This window comes from Rattus norvegicus, chromosome 1, assembly GCF_021556685.1.
Source record: "Rattus norvegicus strain SHRSP/BbbUtx chromosome 1, alternate assembly SHRSP_T2T, whole genome shotgun sequence".
NCBI classification, from domain to species: Eukaryota; Metazoa; Chordata; class Mammalia; order Rodentia; family Muridae; genus Rattus; species Rattus norvegicus.
This window is the reverse complement of record NC_141534.1, coordinates 233939185-233959290: the sequence shown is the minus strand read 5'-3', so window position 1 is coordinate 233959290 and position 20106 is coordinate 233939185. Positions and strand designations below refer to the sequence as shown.

Genomic DNA, 20106 nt, shown 5'->3' with positions numbered 1-20106 from the left:
TCCCCAGCCCAATCTTTTTTTTTTTTTTTTTTTTTTTTGGCGATGTGGTATGTTGTATCCATGCTTTAGCTCCAAGGACATGGGGAAAGAAAATAGCACCCCCCCACAGCCTCAGAAAAAATAGGAGACAAGCAATTAAACAATAAGGATTTTGCAAGCTAAGGGAAGTCTGTGGGCTGTAGTGCATCATCTTGTCACCCATCTACATTTGGTCTTGTGTTCTTGCTCCTGTAGATATTTTAACTAATGCCATGGCTCTAATGAGAAGTATCAGACTTGCTCACCTCACAAAACACCTACGGTTATCTTCTGTGCCTGTTAAAGGTCAATGAGGGTATGTGTGGCAAATTGTGGGTGGTAGCAGATGAAAGCCAGCTGTCCATTTTCCAGACTTCCAGACAGGGGAGCATTGTCTTCACGAATCTACCAGCATCTGGTCTTCAGTTTTATTTTTCCAGAAAGGCCATTTATATCTGAGCTTCAGCATTTATCTGACTCATGGAGACTGACTTGTGCACAATAGTGTCTCTCTCTCTCTCTCTCTCTCTCTCTCTCTCTCTCTCTCTCTCTCTCTCTCTCACACACACACACACACACACACACACACACACACACACATGTCCAGAATTATAATTAGTTAAATTTCTAATGAGAAATAAAAAATTGAAGCACATCAGATAGTTGTGTCAGCCTAATGAAGCATTCTCCCTCTGTGGAAACCATATGGAGAGCCAGCTTATGATCTGAATGTCTAGACTCTGAACAAGGTGAATTGTATGATTGCAATGAGTAATGGCCACAGGCTCTGGAAAGGGACTCTTGCAGTTGTAGATAACAGAGTCATAAGGTCATCGTAGTCAAAGAGTAAGTTTGTCAAAAGACCCCATGGCATAATTGGAAAATAAGTTGGGGAGCCTGAAGTTAAGATTCTAGTCCTGCAGCATTTTCTTCCTGTAGCCTCTTCCCTGAAGTGGAGACATTACATTCTGTAGCTCCTGTCTCAGAAAAGTGACTGGCCCTTTTCTTTCAGTTTCCACTAAGGGAAATCTCAAAAGAGATCCCTGATAATGTGGGCCTGAGTCTGACTTTGGGTCTATCAGCTCTAGACAGGGAAGACAGAGGAAACGCTGATCTACAAGGCACAGGGTTGCTCTCAGTGGTTCCCAATCATGGCTTAACTCACTGTAGGCTGCCATTGAGTCTGATTGCGTATTGACACAGAGGTCTTCTGGCTGTACTTTAGACCGGACAGATTTACTGATCACCTCAGACTCACAGGATTCCTAGACACAGCCAGAGCCTATGACTACTCACTCTTTCACACTTTGGTAAATGATTATAAGGGTTCTTTATTAATAATCTAATGTAGATAAAATGGTACTGCATTCTATTTTTTACTTTACATTCCACTAATTACTGACTTTATAATTGAAATTATTGTTCAACAGTAACAGCCCTTCCTGGTTTTTTTGCAAATTGCCTGTGAGTAGCTTCAGTTGATTTTCCTATTGGGATTTTTAAAAACTCTGTCTTGGTAAAATATATGCAAATACCTTCTTTTAACTTTCCTCGTAACTTTATGTGTGTACTTGAGACTAGCTGGTTGTTGCAACATTGTTTGGTTCACTATTTTGTCATTGAGTCCTTTCCATCAGAGCTGCACGGCCACACTTAAGCAGCTGGATGTCTGAGCTCTGTAGTCTATCCTGCTGCTCCATTTGTAGACCCCTTCAGCAACAGTACTGTCTTAATACTCCTTTGTACCTAGTGGAGTGAGTTTAACCAGTTTCTTCTTTTCCAAATCGTCATCATTCCACTTGCATTTTATGCAGTTCTATGTCTATTGATAGAGCGTTTGTTGTAAGATGTAATGTCACCTACTGTTAATGTTAACTATATGGTCTGAAGTGTTTAACTCTTGAGTTGGATTCCTTAGTAGACCAAATTAAGATGGCTTAAGTTTCATCTTAAAATTTTTTTCATTCCCTGTAGCTAATTATATGTGTACTAGTCTTAGAAGTAAACACAAGTTAAAACAACTTGACAGAGGAATTCCCCAAGTGGCTTGTTTTCCAAAATATTGAGAAGAAAATCCTAAGTTCCCCTAGGTCTTCTAACTCAGCAAGGCTTTAACAGTGCCCAATTACATTCTGCTTTAAAAAGTAAATACAGATGAGATAGGATTTGCCTAATAAGAAGGTCTTGTATTCTGATTCATGACATTTAATCAGTTAGGTGGAAAAACAACCATCATCAACAAGTTGTCTCAATCATAAGTAAAGAATCATTCTATAACCGACAAAAAATGTATAAGTTCTCCTTTGCAGATGTCGCTTTAGTTATATCTATTCTTCTAGGAAACTTGGAGAATATGGTACAATTGTGAGCGTTTTCCACCTCCACATTGCCAGTCTTTGTTTGCTGGTACGTGGCTAAATTCCTTTGTATAACAATCTTGTATCTGATAACCTTGTTTGGAACTTGCTTGTTATGTTTTGTGGATTCTCTTGGATTTTTAAAAATTTTTTCCTCTTTGGAAATCAACATTTTGCATTCCTATTCAAAGTACTATAATACTCTTATTTTTGTTTCATTTTCTAGGCTCTGCTTTTTTTCCCTAAGCTCTGTTTAAAGAAAAGGATGATAGAGGGTTCAGTCAGTGATGGGGAGTATTTCTGGAGGAAAGGATATTCATGAGCTTAATTTTTATTCTAACTGTTGTCATATGAGTATTACCTATTTCTGCTTATTTTGATTATGCTGGGTCTTCCTGGATAATCACAGGTCATCCGATCCAGGTAATACTCCTGAGGGAATGGGATGTTTGGGAAGTTTGCTCATTATCTTAGTTCAAGAGTGCCATCTTCTGTTAGATCACTGAAGCAACGTTTAATTGACACTTGGGGTGGGGTATGAAGTGGAGTCCTGTTGCCACTGTGGGGCTGCATTACAGCTCCAGGATCCTTAATTTCTTAGTTGCCTCTTGGTTCCCAAAATAATGCCTTCTTAGAACTGTCACTCCATTCCTTCCTGCTTGAAAACAGTGGTTCAAATTCTCCTGTTGCAGTACCTCTCCCCATCAGGGTAGGCCGCTGTTTCTGGAGGTGATGCCCATGGTGTTCTATCTACCCACAGGCCCTTGCTACCTTCTCTTTTCCTATAATCCCTGCCAGAATCTGGTCCGGTGTGGGCTTTGATTTAGCTCTATTGGCAGGATTTTTAAAACCTATCCACATACAATTTGAAGCTTGTAGAGTCAGAGTCAAGATTATAGCAAAGGTAAGGGTCCCCCTCTGGTAATAAAAACCAATTCTAGAATCAGAAAATACCTCATTCTATAAAAGAAAATAGAGTGTTCCTCTGAGCTGAGCAGACAAGACTGTTTTGATAGAGAGAACTGAAGAAAGCAGAAAGACTTAAGTTGCTTTTGTTCTCCATAAAGGTTAAAATAGTCTGGGTCCCCATATCCTTGAAATAACACATGAAATAATTTAGTTGGGATTGGCTGGCATAGAATTTGATACAATCGGTTTCATTTTTATTTGGTCTGTTGGGTCTGGAGCAGAAGTGGCTATGGACTTATTTAAAATAGTATTTCCCATGCTCTGTTACATTCTCCTTATGGTCAAGTGTGCAAGTTAATTTTCTTTCTTGTCAACTTACCCTTGTTTGTGTTTTTTGGAGGATATGGGTAGATTTGGGACTAAGAAGTCAATGGTGGGAAGGGTGTTTTATAGTATTCTTCTGTGGCTGTGTTTATCTTTGGAATCCTGCCTTTTTCTGCTTTACATATCTTACATATTGTAGGTGTGTTGATGTAAAATTCTTATGCACATTCTTGGTGAGTTCTATTAATCACTGGTAATGGTCTCTATAGCTAGTGATTTTTAAATTTTTATCATTTCCATATCCTAGTATCAGAAGAATATATCTTTTGGCTAATGCTTGATTACTATGTGTTTGTATACTTTTGCTTTTAATCCTTTTTTGAAAATGATTTTATGTTAAGTATTAGGCACATAAATGGACCTTTAAGAAATTGTGTGATATTCAATTTAAGGCCAAAAATATTACATCCTTCATTTTTTGAGAGTGCTAAATTTTTCCTACTTCTTTAATTCTTCTCTCTCTCTCTCTCTCTCTCTCTCTCTCTCTCTCTCTCGTTGGTCCTTCAAATTTTATTTACTGACTTACTGACTTGAAGGTTAAAAAGTTGGACATCTTATATCCAAAATATACGAAGAACTCAAGAAGTTAGACCGCAGGGAGACAAATAACCCTATTAAAAATGGGGTTCAGAGCTAAACAAAGAATTCACAGCTGAGGAATGCCGAATGGCTGAGAAACACCTAAAGAAATGTTCAACATCTTTAGTCATAAGGGAAATGCAAATCAAAACAACCCTGAGATTTCACCTCACACCAGTGAGAATGGCTAAGATCAAAAACTCAGGTGACAGCAAATGCTGGCGAGGATGCGGAGAAAGAGGAACACTCCTCCATTGTTGGTGGGATTGCAGAATGGTACAACCATTCTAGAAATCAGTCTGGAGGTTCCTCAGAAAATTGGACATTGAACTGCCTGAGGATCCAGCTATACCTCTCTTGGGCATATACCCAAAAGATGCCCCAACATATAAAAAAGACACGTGCTCCACTATGTTCATAGCAGCCTTATTTATAATAGCCAGAAGCTGGAAAGAACCCAGAAGCCCTTCAACAGAGGAATGGATACAGAAAATGTGGTACATCTACACAATGGAATATTACTCAGCTATCAAAAACAATGACTTTATGAAATTCGTAGGCAAATGGTTGGAACTGGAAAATATCATCCTGAGTGAGGTAACCCAATCACAGAAAAAGACACATGGGATGCACTCATTGATAAGTGGCTATTAGCCCAAATGCTTGAATTACCCTAGATGCCTAGAACAAATGAAACTCAAGACGGATGATCAAAATGTGAATGCTTCACTCCTTCTTTAAAAGGGGAACAAGAATACCCTTGTCAGGGAATAGAGAGGCAAAGATTAAAACAGACACAGAAGGAACACCCATTCAGAGCCTGCCCCACATGTGGCCCATACATATACAGCCATCCAATTAGACAAGATGGATGAAGCAAAGAAGTGCAGGTCGACAGGAGCCGGATGTAGATCGGTCCTGAGAGACACAGCCAGAATACAGCAAATACAGAGGCGAATGCCAGCAGCAAACCACTGAACTGAGAACGGGACCCCCGTTGAAGGAATCAGAGAAAGAACTTGAAGAGCTTGAAGGAGCTTGAGATCCCATATGAACAACAATGCCAAGCAACCAGAGCTTCCAGGGACTAAGCCACTACCTAAGGACTATACATGGACTGACCCTGGACTCTGACCTCATAGGTAGCATTGAATATCCTAGTAAGAGCACCAGTGGAAGGGGAAGCCCTTGGTCCTGCTAAGACTGAACCCCCAGTGAACTAGACTGTTGGGGGGAGGGCGGCAATGGGGGGAGGATAGGGAGGGGAACACCCATAAAGAAAGGGAGGAGGAGGGATTAGGGGGATGTTTGCCCGGAAACTGGGAAAGGGAATAACACTCGAAATGTAAATAAGAAACACTCAAGTTAATAAAAAAAAAAAAAAAAGAAGTTGTTGTACAGAAGGTAGAACAATAAAAAACTTATGTAGGCCATACAGAAAAAAAAAGTTGGACATCTGATTCATTTTATAATTTTTATTTATTCTTTGATAATTTTATGCATGTATACAAATGATCTTAATCACTTTCAGTCTCTTCACTCCCCTGGCTCCCATGCCACATGTGCGCCTTCCACCATTTTCTTCTACTCTTACTCTTCCTTCTTCCTAATTTCTCTATTTTTTTTCTAGCAATCCACTGACCAGTGGGTCCAGTTAGTACTGCCTACATACTCATTAGTATAGGGCCATCCACCCGAGCATGGCCAAAGCCCCAAAGAAGAAAAATAACCTCCCTCCCTTAACAGCTACCACTTGCCAGCTTCTCCCCTTCATGCTGGAATGGTGACTGATATGCAGGGCCTCTGCCAATAACCACCGCTACTTTGAGTTCATAACAGCAATGAGTATGCCATGCGCAGAAGATGTCATTACTCAGGGTCCTTCAAGATCTTCAGTTTTTTCCATCCTGTTTTTTGTGAAACTAAGCTTGGAGGCACGTGGTTGGGTACTGATAAGTAACCAATTTAGGTCTGAGCACTCAATGGTCATTTATTCTCTGCACTTTGACCGATTATGAGGTTCTGCATTGATTGCATCTCACTGCAAAAGAAGCTTCTCTGATCAAGGTTGAGAGCTGTGCTTATTTAATGGGTGTACACATATTTACAAGATCGTTTGACAGCATGCCCAATTATCAAAACAGATTAAGTTCCCTCCTGGGTCCTTTGACCTCCCCAACTATGGAGTTACATCAAGTTTACAGTACTAGGCCTGGATTCCCTTCTGTGGTGCAATCCTCAAATCCAATTGCAAAGCCATTGGATATTTCCATATTCACTCTTGCTATGGGAGAGAAGTTGGCATTATAGGAGGCAGAGTCCACTATTAGTAAGTCCATTGACGGCTTTTCTCTCCCACTGGCCTACATAGCATCTTCTAGCACCATAAAAGCTATCTAGCAGGGATAAAGTATCCAGGTTAGTCCTTGTTTGATTTCCTTTGTGTTCTTCAACAACTATGTATTGTGTCTTTAGCAAGTTATCTTATCATCTAGTTATAGTGGACAACCAAGAGAAATGGCAGTAGTTTGAGTTGTTTGGGGGGTTGGAGTCTGGGACCTCCCTGACCAATCACTTCAGAGGGAGATTTCCCAAACACTGAAATTTTTATTTAATAGGCTATGCCTTCTGGAGAAAGCATTGTTTCCCCCTTACAGGCTGCTTATGTTCAGACTTCTTTTTAAACTGTATTTTTAGTTAATTTACAAAGCAGTAGGTTTTCATAAGACTTCTTCTTACAGTCCTAGTTTCAGTTAACCCACCCCAACCCATCATCATCATCGTTGTCGTCGTCGTCGTCATCATCATCATCATCAATTTCCATCTTTGCTTAAACCTTTAACTCTAGCATGCCCCTGCCCATATACCTTGACTTTCATGTTAGCTATGTTCTATTAACTCTCCCCATTTAAGAATTCTCTCCTCTCGTGTGAATTTCTACTTTTGTTCTTTTACTCATCAGAACTCAAACTCAAGTGTGTATCCAAGATGTGCTAGAGGGATTGTTAAACTACAGAATGCTGGGCCCTGCCCATAGAGAGGTTCTAATTCAGTGGCCTTGGGGTAGGACTTAACTGCAATCTATCTATGGCTTTTACATCAGCAGATTCAATCAATCATCGACTCAAAATGATAGAAAGAAAAGCAATTCTTTGCTGAACATGTACAGATGTAAATAATCATTATTCCTGAAATGAGGAAGTGTCTAAGCTACTTAAGATTTACGTTATGTTAAGTAGCATAATCAATCTAGAGGTAACTTACAATGTGTAGAAGGACGTACTTGTGCTATACACAGATACAAATGTACAGAACATGCTTGAGCATCTATAGACTTTGCTATCCACTGTGTCTCCAAAACACGGTAAAGACTGAATTCGCAGAACTCTCAAGGTGCCAGGTGATGCTGCTGCTCAAGAAGCAACGCTGAGAGAACGGGCAGCAGCTGGTGGTTACCACCAGGCTAAATCTACCACTGTACCCATTAGCCTGCCTGAACCTGATTTTGTTGTGTTGAGATTCTTGGTGAATGGTCTTGCTTTCCAAAAGAACAACAAAAACAAACGAACTAACAAACAAGAACAACAGCAACAACAAAAAACCAACAAAACCCCAAAAAACCTAGGTACTTTCTTTGACTATCCATTTTCATAATGTTGCTGAGAACACAAATATAGCTTCATTTTTATAGAAGAAGAACAACTTCTTTACCCAGAGCTCTAAATATAGGAACTAAGGTATTTTGAGGTTTGTAACTGGGGTTTTCCTAGTCTCTCTACGAGGAAGTACAGTGAGACTTGGATCACTTCGCTTACTCATTACCTATAGTTAAAACTCTGCCCTGTAGGTCTAGGATATCAGCTTTCTTGGTTCCCATACTGTGTGTCTTCATCGCCATCACTCTAGGGACTTGAGCTGGGCTAGGCTTCTATACCTGGTGGAAGACAAATGATTCATCTAACATTTCTGTGTGCTTAGGAGGGGGAGGCTGGGGACAGTCTGGGATCTTACAAAGGTGGGTGACTACCACAATCTCTTTAGTCATTATCTAGCAGAGAATGTGGGGCATGAAGTCAAAGGATTTTTGAGGGAGAAAGTGGGTGATAGAATTTGGAGGCCACAGAGCACCTAAGATGCAGACATGGGGCTTGGTGGCTATAAATACAGGAGCACATTGCCTTGTGAAGAATTAGAAGTAATTGAAGGAATGCTTGCTGAAGACAGGTAAAACTGTGGAGGGCCTGGGCGACTGCACTTAAAATTTTTATCAGTGTCAATCCTTCCTGAAACATATTTGTTTCATGTCAGTATCTTTCTTTTGGGAGACATTCTTTTTTTCTGATATTTGGCTTCTCTTTTCCAGGTGTTATTCGACAACATATTCTGAAGATTATGTTCCACAGTATGAATATCCACCACCTGTGAGTACACGAATCACATTCTAATCCTGCTCATGTATGTGACTCATCATGCCTGTGTCACATGGGGAGAAGGGAGTGCTGAGGTTTACGATGTCTTATATTTATTAAGAGATAATGTCTGCTTGTGAGAATCAATAGGGTATATAATACATATGGTTGATTTTGGAAATTAATGGACATTTTAGGGGAGAAAGTATTACAGTATCTAAGACATATTTATCACCTTGTTCCTTGTTTGTTTATTGCCGCTACCTTGAATGTGACTTACTGGGAATGAAAACCACCCTTCCTATTTACTTTTATGAACATATACAAGTATGGAACTTAATGTAGCTCCGCGAAATTGAGCATTGATTTCTTTTTAGGTCCGTCTTATTATAGCTTTGAATATATTTATATTTTTAACAATTAGCAACAAGACTGGAGGGAAAGCCTCTGTAGTCTGTGAAAAGTGTTGGCTTGACCTCAAGAATGAAGAGTTGACATTTTCTACCCTACATTTATGTGAAGCAGTGTTTTCAGCATTGATAAATCTTAAAATCAAATTGTTGATCACATGTGAACTATGTTGAAGGTGATCTACACCTGTACTATCATGTATCCATCTATTTAATTCTTTTAGTAAAAATAATCTCATCTCATTAAATGCAAAAAAAAGAATGAAGAGTTTTGGGAAGAAAGAGAAGAGAAGAGAGAGAGAGAGAGAGAGAGGGAGAGAGAGAGAGAGAGGAGAGAAGAGAAGGGAGGGGAGAAACTATATAACAGAAACAAAATAAAAGGGCATAGCTTGAGGTAGAGAAAAGCATTTTGGCTAAGGCTGGAGTCTAACTGCAGCTTCTGGTTGGTTCCAACTGCTGAGAGACTCAAGAAGAGGATGGCGTTGTTCAGTTCCTTCATTTGCTTAATAAAACAAAATGTAAGGTCCCAAGGGCTGTATGAAAGAGACAAGACTAGAAAAGTAATTATAAATGAAATGCATACGTTTAATATAACTAAAACCTCAATGGATTTTCCCCTTCTATCAGAATTTAAGATAATAAGAATTATTTGAAAGAACAAATAGAATAAACAAGTAGGAATGTTTGGGAAAAGTTGTCAAACTGATTTAGCTTTTATCAATTTAGATAAGAAAAGACTTTATGATACCATAAATGTTACATTCTTGATGTTTTATTGAAAATAATTCTTAATATGTAAAAACGGGAAATATGATAGGCAATTTATATGGTAGGAAATACAATTCATCAAAAAGTAGAAAATATGAGTTAAATTGAGATTTTTTTGCTAGTGAAATTGGTAGTTTTACAAATAATGAGTGGGGAGAAAGATGGAATGAGATGGTGAGTTTCATTTCTTCTTAGGCAGAATGTCATCCTCTCATCCTTCCTGGAAAGAAATTTGCCAGTCTATATTAGGTTACCTTTTAACTCAATAGGTCTCCTTTAAGGAAATTTCTTCAAGTAAAAATAATTCAAAATCAGGGTAAAAGTATGGCTAAACATGTTAATCAGTGTATTATTTATAGTAGCAAAACCTGGAGAGTGCATCAATATACAGTATTGGAGATGTTATTACTTTATAATCACAGGTGACATTGTGAAGCCTTTACATTGTTCATGAATAGTTCTTAGTAAGTCTTTAATGAAGGTTAAAAATTAACATAAATAGGGAGGCAAAGTTTAAAACTGAGGCAGAAGGAACACCCATTCAGAGCCTGCCCCACATGTGGCCCATACATATACAGCCACCCAATTAGATAAGAGGGATGAAGCAAAGAAGTGCAGACTGACAGGAACTGGATGTAGATCTTTCCTGAGAGACACAGCCAGAATACAGCAAATACATAGGCGAATGCCAGCAGCAAACCACTGAACTGAGAATAGGACCCCCGTTGAAGGAATCAGAGAAAGGACTGGAAGAGCTTGAAGAGGCTCGAGACCCCATATGAACAACAATGCCAACCAACCAGAGCTTCCAGGGACTAAGCCACTACCCAAAGACTATATATAGATGGACTGACCCTGGACTCTGACCTCATAGGTAGCAATGAATAGCCTAGTAAGAGCACCAGTGGAAGGGGAAGCCCTTGGTCCTGCCAAGACTGAACCCCCAGTGAACTAGATTGTTGTGGGGAGGGCGGTAACGGGGGAAGGATGGGGAGGGGAACACCCATATAGGAGGGGTTAGGGGGATGTTGGCCCGGAAACCGGGAAAGGGAATAACAACTGAAATGTAAATAAGAAATACTCAAGTTAATAAAGATTAAAAAAAAGAAAGTGCACTTGAAAAAAATTAACATAAATATGTGTATTTCATCAAACTATATGAAAATATACATACAATTTAAAAACATGGAGAAGTTCTCAGAATGTTGGCAAAATCATCCATTAAATGTGAAATTGTGGTGATTTTCTTTATCTTTGTATTTTTTAGAATTTTCCAATGCTACAGGACTTAGGATTTATAGTAAAAAATTAGAGATGACTGAGTAGGCAGAGACACCAGCCACCAAGTCTGACAACCTAAGTTCATCCCTAGAATCCACCTGGTGAATAGAAGGAACTGACACACAAAACTTGTCCTCTGATTTCCATATGTACACGAGTTCCCCCTCCAGAATAAACACAAGAAATTGTTTTAAAGCATAAGAAAATGGACACGTTATTTCAGAATGAATTTCAGACCTGGTCCCTAATTTTCACAAGATCTGGTTCTGTCTTTAAACAAAGGGAAGTTGTGAGTTCTAATTCCATCTCTGTTGCTGTGATAAAGTATAAACTAAAAGCCCAGGTTGCAGCCCATCACTGTGGGGAAGTTACGATGGCAGGACCTTGAAGGAACTAATCATATTACACTGTCTTCATTATGTTTCTATTACTGTGATAAGGCACCATGCAAAGGTAGAGTTTATTGGTGCTGCGTTCAGAGGCTTAGATCTGAGCATCATGGTGGGCAGCGTGGCAGCAGACAGGCAGGCTTGGTACTACAGAAGGAGCTGAGAACTTACATCATCTTGATCCACAAATATATTTGTGTATTAGAAAAGGGGAGTTCGGGAAGAGAGAGAGAAGAGAGAGGAAGAGGAAGATGGGGAAATGAGAGGGAGAGAGAGGAAGAGAGATGGGAGTGGGCATCAGAGGGGGATCCTGGGGGGACAGGGATTGGCAAGCATCTGAAAGCTCAAAAACTGTTCCCAGTGACAACCTCCTCCAACAAGGCCACAAATCCTAATCCTTCCAAAACAGTTACACTGACTAGGTACCAAGTATTTTAATTTATGAGTCTATATGGGAGCCATTTCCACTCAAACCACCACACACATATACAGTAAAGGCAGACCGGAACTAAGGCTGCTGTGCTATCTATTTACTGCTTTTGCTCAACTAGCTTCCCTTACCCTTACAAAGCTCAGGGCCCAGACTGTAAAAGGGCAATGCCCATGTTAAAGGTGGATCTCCAGTCTCAATTAATAATCAAGGCAATCCCCCCACAATCATGCCCGCATAACCAACCTGATCTACACTTCAGTAAGAATGTTTTCCCGGACACGTGAGGAACACAAAGTGGTCTTGAAGGCTTTAAAGAAAACAACGGCACAACGTTGGATGGGTAGGGAAGAGAGGGTGGATCTGGAAGAGTTGGGGATGTGAATGTGTTCATCATATGTGTACAAAACTCTCAATATGGAAAAACAGAAACCAAAAACAAACAACGGCAAAACCCCTGACTTCCCAGGCAAATAGGAACACAAATAGAACATTCACCTAATTCTAAACCCTCAAAATACGAACGTGACGAATGGGAGTTGTGTTCTTGGAGCACATAAGTCTTCGCCATCCGTGTTCCTCACATTCCCAGCTTTCTTTCTAACATCTCCCCTCTGCTTCCGTGGTAGCTGCGAGCCACGCCAGGACATTTGCTCAGCCTTAACTACAGACTTTTGCTCATTCACTTCTATTTTGATGCCAGAGTAATTTATCTTGAGGTCTGATTTGGATACTGTTTTTTATAACACATTAACAAATGGATATTGTGGTAGGATACAAAGACCTTGTAGATTAATGGTTAAAACACAGTGGAATAGCACTGACCTCTTACAATGAAGTTAATTGCCATGCAGTAAACAAGTGCATGGTGAACAGAAGACTGTAAAGGAAAGGAGCATATCTGTTACCTTGTTAGAGATGTCACAATGTGGCCTTACATACCTTAGCTTCTCTACTCATTTGGCCTATAATCCTTACTTATGCAATTCTTGAACAAATTGGAAAACATTTAGACACATTGTTTCAAATGTTTGTGAATTGAGACTTTATTTTATACTAGCTTCTTACACCACCTTAATCCATATTCATAGGGCAGAATGTCCGAAACATAGGGAATGCACTTGGTGAAGAACTGAATCAACATGCTTATGGTGTGCAAGGGAAGGAGTCCTTTCAGTTAGGACTAACAAAATAAAAATGGATTAAGAGAGAGGGAACCTGTGTGATGGCTCAAGGAAAAGGTGCCTTCCACCAAGCCTGATAGTCTAAATTTTATCTCTGAAATCCACATGACTGAAGGAGAACTGACTCCCACAAGTTGTCTTCTAACATAGAGACACAGTATCAGTTGTCCAGTGCCACCATAGTTTCTTAAACAATGCAATCTCCAAAATTGTCATTCAGTTATCCGAATGTTTGTAACCTTAAGCTTGTTCTGTTTCATGGCAAGGTTCTCCAGTAGCCATCACGTCTTTGTATTATATCAGAAGCCCAGTGAATGCAATGAATGGGTGGAGTAAAGAAACCACTAATGGCCTCTCCTCTTTGTGATTATGAGGAAAGTGGTTTATATTGTGGATAAGAGAAAGAGAGAACATCTAGAGGCATATGGAGGAGTCCAGAGCAGAGAGGGAAAGCACAGACTAGACATGGCCAGGGCTATCAGTGAGAGAGAAGGGGAGAATGGTAGGAGAGAATAGTGGAGATATCAAGATAGCAGAGGGGAGGAGGCAAGGGAGAATGCTGCCATTATATAAAGAACAAATATATCTGGGAGGAGGGAAGCTTTGGAAGGTGAGAAGATCAGGATCATAGTGTGGGCTTTGAAAATTATAGCAAGTACATGTAATAGGGACAGAGGGAGCCTGGAGGCTAACGTGGGCTTTGATATGCAACCACAGCTGTAAGTCAACAGAAAGCCCTTCTACCGGTCACATGAAAATGACTCCCTTTGGTGGACAAACAGGTTCTGAAGTAATGCTGGCAATATTATAATTGGCTTCCATTTTATGGGATGGTGTTTAGGTCAAATCAGACATTGATTGTTTACTCCCACAAGCTTTGTGCCACCATGGCACTAGCATACCTCGCCGGCAGGATACCATTTCAGATAAATGGAGTTGTAGCTTGGTTGGTATTTATGTTACTCTTTGGGAGCATGCAGAGTACCTCAAAAATGCTGGTCTGTCGGGTGAAGGCTTGAGTTAGGCACCAGCTAGATGTCTCTATGTTCAACGAGTTGTGTAGATGTTTTCAGCAATAGAACCTTGCTGTCAGTTTGTGGAGAGAAAGCTATTACAGTCTTAGCAATAGCTGGGATGTCTTTGGCCAACTCAATTAAGTGTAACCAAACCCTAGGACTGGAAGCTTCATTTGAGTGTGTCTGGTTTGATGTGGAGGTCCTTGATCCACTTGGACTTAAGCTTTGTACGGGGTGATAAGCATGGATCGATCTGCATTCTTCTACATGTTGACCTCCAGTTGAACCAACACCATTTGCTGAAAATGCTATCTTTTTTCCATTGGATGGTTTTGGCTCCTTTGTCAAAAATCAAGTGACCATAGGTGTGTGGGTTCATTTCTGGGTCTTCAATTCTATTCCATTGGTCTATCTGTCTGTCTCTGTACCAATACCATGCAGTTTTTATCACTATTGCTCTTTCTGCCAAGCAGAATGTAGGTTAACAAGGGAGGTCTTGGGAACTTAGACTTTATTTGACCCCTATTTAAATTGAATTTTTATGACAAATGACTTCAGTTTGGTTCCTTCTTATAAGGGGCAAGGTGAGGAAGGCATCACCCCAACCCCTACATCATCTCATGGCAGAGAAGTGTTGGAGCCAACTCTCACCCTTGTGGCTGGCTCACCTGGGCTCACACCACCACATTACCTCTGTGCTGTCCAGGTGAGGTACAAGGGCCTGCTTTCCTGAGTGCTGCAGCAGGTGAGGGGCAGGGCTAGGTCAACTGAGCTCATGATCCTGAGGCCAGTCTCCCAGTTGCCAGAGGTGGTGAAGGGAGTGGGTGGGTAGCATCACCTCTGAGTCTGTGCCTTAGGACCAATCACGTCACCCACACCCCTGCTACTGGTGAGAGAAAGGGCCAGTTTTCCCTTAATATGAGGGGAGGTGTCTAGTTCTACTGAAACTTGAGTAGTTAATCTCTTTAGGTTGATGGTTTCGTTTTAGCACCTTCTTTAGGGCTAACATTCACAGATACTGCTTAAATTTGGTTTTATCATGGAAGGTATTCTTTTCTCCATATTTTCTCTTGTGATTCTAAGTTGATTGCTGCAGCCAGTGAGGAGGTGAGGCCAGTTTAGCACAGCCCTTGAACCTCCACATGGTTTCCATTGGCGCCCTAACCAGGAAGTCCTCATGTTTTCTAATGGTAACAGAGCCATGGGCATCAACATCATTCCTTGCCACTGCATAGCCTTGGACTCAGATATGGCCCTTAGTGGTAGCTCTGGCTGGGACCTCACCATAGCCCCAGGCAGTGGGACTGGCAACTCGCAATGGGCTACTTCTTTCCACCCCCAAGTCTCCAGTTTCATCTCTCTTCATAATGCTTAAGCTGCTGTAAGAAAGCGGTAGCTTTCTCTCTCCTTTCTCAGAGACCCCCGTCCTCCATTGTTCACACACTCAGATATTGTGGCAGGCTGGCCATATCACTGGTGGGCCTCTGGGTGACATCCCAGGCTGGGTGGTGTGGTGGCAAGTGGGTGTCTATGGCTCACCTGTGCTGTGTGCTGGCAGGCAGGTCTGTGAGTGGCATGGCAGTCTGCTGGTCTATCTTCCTCCCACTGCACTGTGCTGTGTGCACTTGATTAGATTTGGTTTTTATAAGTCCTAGGCATAGAACAGCTTTGGCCACCAAGCCAGGCATCAAGCTAGGATGAACAAAGGACTACCATCTGTTCTGCCCCATCTTATATAAGAGCACCACCACCACCAGGGTGTCTCTTTGCACATTGCTGGGGGTGGGGTGTTGCTATTGATTTTTAATACAGTTGTGTAACTTGGTCTTCCCATGGTACCCCTATCAATGGGAGCAGGGGCTGTCTCTGACTCCTACTTTTGCCTCCTACTGGGTTGTTGCTCCCAGCCTTAATATAAGGTAAGGTGCCTAGTTCTACTGAAACTTGAGTAGTTAATCTCTTTAGGTTGGCCGTTTCCTTTTAGCACCTTCTTTAGGGCTAACATTCACAGATACTGCTTAAATTTGGTTTTATCATGGAAGGTATTCCTTTCTCCATATTTTCTCTTGTGATTCTAAGTTTTGCTGAATAAAGTAGTCTGGGCTGACATCTATGGTCTCTTAGAGTCTGTAGAACATCTATCCAGACCCTTCTGCCTTTTAGAGTCTCCATTGAGAAGTTGGGTGTTATTCTAATAGGTCTGTCTTTATATATTTATTATTTGGTCTTTTTCCCTTGTAGCTTTTAGAATTCTTTCTTTGGTCTGTATGTTTAGAATTTTGATCATTAGATTTTGTGGAGATTTTCTTTTCTGGTCCAGGCTAATTGGTGTTCTGCATGCTTCTTGTACCTTGATAGCCATTGCTATCTTTAGGTTAGGGAAATTTTCTTCTATGATTTTGTTGAAAATATTTTCTGTGTCTTTGACCTGGGTTTCTTTCCCTTCCTCTAATCCTATTATTTTTGGATTTGGCCTTTTTGTAGTGTCCTGAATTTAGTATATGGTTTATGCTAGGAATATTTTTCTTTTTGTTTTATGTTTTCTTGGAATGAGGAATTCATTTTTTCTAGTATGTTTTCAATGCCTGGAAGTCTCTCTTCCATCTCTTGTGTTCTGTTGGTGATGGTTGCCTCTGAGGTTCCTGTTCCAGTTCCTAAATTTTCCTTTCCAGATTTTCCTCAGTTTGGGTTTCCTATGTTGACTCTATTTCCACTTTCAAGTCTTTAACTGTTTTCCTCATTGCCTTCCACTCTCTGGCTATTAAGTTCCTTTTTAAGGACCACTATCATATTCACGAAGGCTATTTTAAGTTTTGCCTTACACTTGTGTAAGAAGAGGATGTTGAAGTTCGTACAGCCTACTGATTTAAGGATTGCTGGGCTCCAGTACAGACATATTGTCCTATATTATATTTTCACACTAGAGTCTAGGTTTGTGGTGATTTTAATTCTAAGTGCTGGTAACCGGTTTTTCTTTTTTGGGCAAGTGTTTTTTCCCTTAGTTTTAGTTGCCTTCTCTGGTTCTCAGGAGGGTTTAGTGGTTATGTGTTGCCTGGTAGGGATCCTGCTAGGTTTAGTCACTGGGAATTCTGGGTAAAATGTGTTACTACATATTGGAAGACAACATTTAGAAATAGGGATGGGCAGAGGTAGGAGAAAGTAGTGACAGAGTCCACAGGAGGGAAGAGAGCAGGGTGTTCTACAAGGATCGGCGTAGTTCCTTGGGAATTGGGGCAGAGAGTAAGGAGAAGCCTCAACAGGTAATCTGCTATCGAGCTGGAGATGAGACTGGGAATTGGATATGAAGGACAGGGAGAAGAGTAAAGATCTGAAGCTTGCCTGTGTATTTATCTAGTCTTCTTGTTTCTATAGAATGCTTGGCTGGTAGGGTCCCAGAGAATGCCTGCTGGACTTGGGGCTTGGGAAAGAGAATAACTAGGGAGAAAGGTTAGAAGAAATGTAAGTGATTTGCTGGAGATGGGGTCAGAGAGCAAGGGGAGGACACAGCAGATAGGTTGCTTCAGATTGGGGGGTGGGACTAGGGGTTGAATTTGGAGGCGGTGAATTATCCTATCTCCAAGTTCTCTGTTAGTCCAACTATTTGATATGATTTGACTCCTTCTCATTGACTCTGTTCCATTATAAATGTATTTGTTTTATGACTAAGTAATTTTTTGATTGAAGACCTTGGCAGACATTTTATTCTTTCAATTTGAAAACTGGATAATAAATATTTTAATTTTCTGTTCATTTTGTAAGTCACTAATATTCTAGGACTATATTACAGGAAAGTCAGACTCTCATGTGATATTTAGAGTCATAGCCTTTCCATAGAATGAAAAAATTGTCACAGCTGTTCTGATTATCATGTTCTTCCTAACAGTGGTTAGTCACCATGTGACCTTTACCTCGAGGCAAGGCCACAAAACAGTTTTGTGGCAAAAATTTGGGATTATGAGACGTTTAACTTTCTTCTTTTCAATTGTTTAATTTCTACAGAGAACACATATACCTTCCTTAAGGGAAAATATTTTAAAAGTTGAGAGCCCCAGACTTCAAATTCGCATGCAATAAATATATTATGTCATATGGTTATAAATACAAATAAAGCATTGTCAAAGAATAATGTCCTCAGATAATACTGACCAAAGAATAAGAAAAGTGATACATGTGCTTCCTATGACTGGAATGATAAGACCAATTAAAACATGTACCTTAGAAAGAGGTAAGTGTCAATAGCTAGTATTTCATAGGCTGCTGGGAGTGTTACTGCCTGGAACTTAAGCGGTGCAATGTTACTTTAAAAAGTCAGTTTATCGGGGTTGGGGATTTGGCTCAGTGGCAGAGCGCTTGCCTAGGAAGCGCAAGGCCCTGGGTTCGGTCCCCAGCTCCGGAAAAAAAAAAAAGTCAGTTTATCTTTTGAAGTGATTGTTCACACAAAAATATCTTATTATATTGGCTACATTTGTTAATTGTGTAGCAATTTATATTTGTGCCACAGTCTAAGTGTCTTTATACCACTTGTGACAATTTCCTTGTGGTTCAATGTTTGGAATTTCACAAATGTTTTTTTCTTTAAAAATGTATTAAGTAAGAAGAAATAGCAAATACTTTTAAATATATAACAAAGGACACCCCACCAGTTACATATTTATTATTACTACATTGGCTGATTACTATTATTTTTATTTTACAATATAACCATTGAGAGGAAATACCAGTTAGTAGGAACAAACTCACTTGAAGTTTAGTGAAGCAATGGGTAAGGTCTGTTCACCAGTGTCACCCAGCGTAGGAAATGATGTTCCTCCCATGTTGCTCTGCGTATGTACTTGGAAGACTTTGCTAAGGGAAGCAGGGTCTTTATTTATGTGCACAGGAGTCATAGAATTTTATATATGACATATATTCAAAATTATAAAAGAAGACCCCTCAGGCAACCTATTATATATATGATATATATAATATATATGTATTATATATATACATGTATTACACACACACACACACACACACACACACACACACACACACACTTTGGTTTTGTCCTTGAGACATTTACGTCAGTCACATCAGATGCTAGCTGCTTCAAACGACTTTGAAGAGTAAATGAGGTACCCGAAATGAGTGTACTTATGGGCATACTTGGGAAGGATGGCCTTTGCTGTACTGATGCCAGGCGGGTAATGGCTGTCTTTACAGTACACGCAAGGTTAGTTCACAGTGACTGATTTGGCCGGGAAACAACCGATTATACACGTTTATGGGTGAGCTGGATGGAGGGAATGAGACTGCTTTCAAATTAAGATACAAAATTATCCAGTTAACAATGTTCCAGAAGGCTAGTCTCCAACTGAAAATAACCTTGAAAAATAAGACTATCAAATTAGAAAGGAACCAAGGACATGGAATGAAATCAGTACAAATATAACCTCAGAATGGCTCGTTGGAAGGTTTGGAATAGTTGGCTGAGGATTTGGTACATGAGTTGACTAAGGAAGAACACTGTCATTTTATCAGGGAGAAAATGATACAGGAGGCAAGGTACCTGCACAACCTCTGGTCAAGTCGGGAGTCGTTTATTAACAGAATATGGGTGACTGAACTATGCTCCTTTATCTTAAAGAATAAGAATGTAGCACCCAGTAAGCACGGTGTGAGGGCAGTGTGGGCGTGGACAAGCCTGTTCTGTAAAGATTCTGAGAATGGTGTATCAGTCTATATGATAAAACATGTCACTTGTCTGAACTACGTGAAGGTCAGTTGAGAAATCCACTCACCCAGAAGCCTATGGTAACATCCTAGCCAGTCTTGCCATGATCCATAAGAGAGAAACACGGGAGCAGAGCCAAAGGACGGGAAGAAGGAACCTCCCTAGACAGTTTTCCCCAGGCTGGCCTTCTTAATGCTCTTGCTGTAGCCTCAGTGGCTTCTGGCAGCTGCAAAGCTGTTTAGCCCCCAGCATTCCTTTC

The 20106-nt window shown here is 40.4% G+C and overlaps 1 protein-coding gene and 1 non-coding gene across 7 annotated transcripts in view; one reads left to right on the top strand and one right to left on the bottom strand.

Annotated features, from left to right (window-relative positions):
* Cfap95 (cilia and flagella associated protein 95) overlaps positions 1 to 20106 on the top strand; it is a 116479-nt gene that overhangs the window by 83880 nt on the left and 12493 nt on the right. For all 6 annotated transcript variants that reach the window (NR_190721.1, XM_087583941.1, XM_087583949.1 and 3 more), the window contains 1 exon segment: positions 8611 to 8668. Coding sequence is in view for 5 of the 6 variants with exons in the window: in XM_087583941.1 (XP_087440067.1) it covers positions 8611 to 8668 (58 nt within the window). In the remaining variant the exon portion in view is untranslated.
* Positions 15777 to 15919, bottom strand: LOC120100401 (small nucleolar RNA SNORA48). Its single transcript, XR_015655912.1, has one exon. It is a non-coding gene; the product is annotated as a small nucleolar RNA SNORA48 (small nucleolar RNA).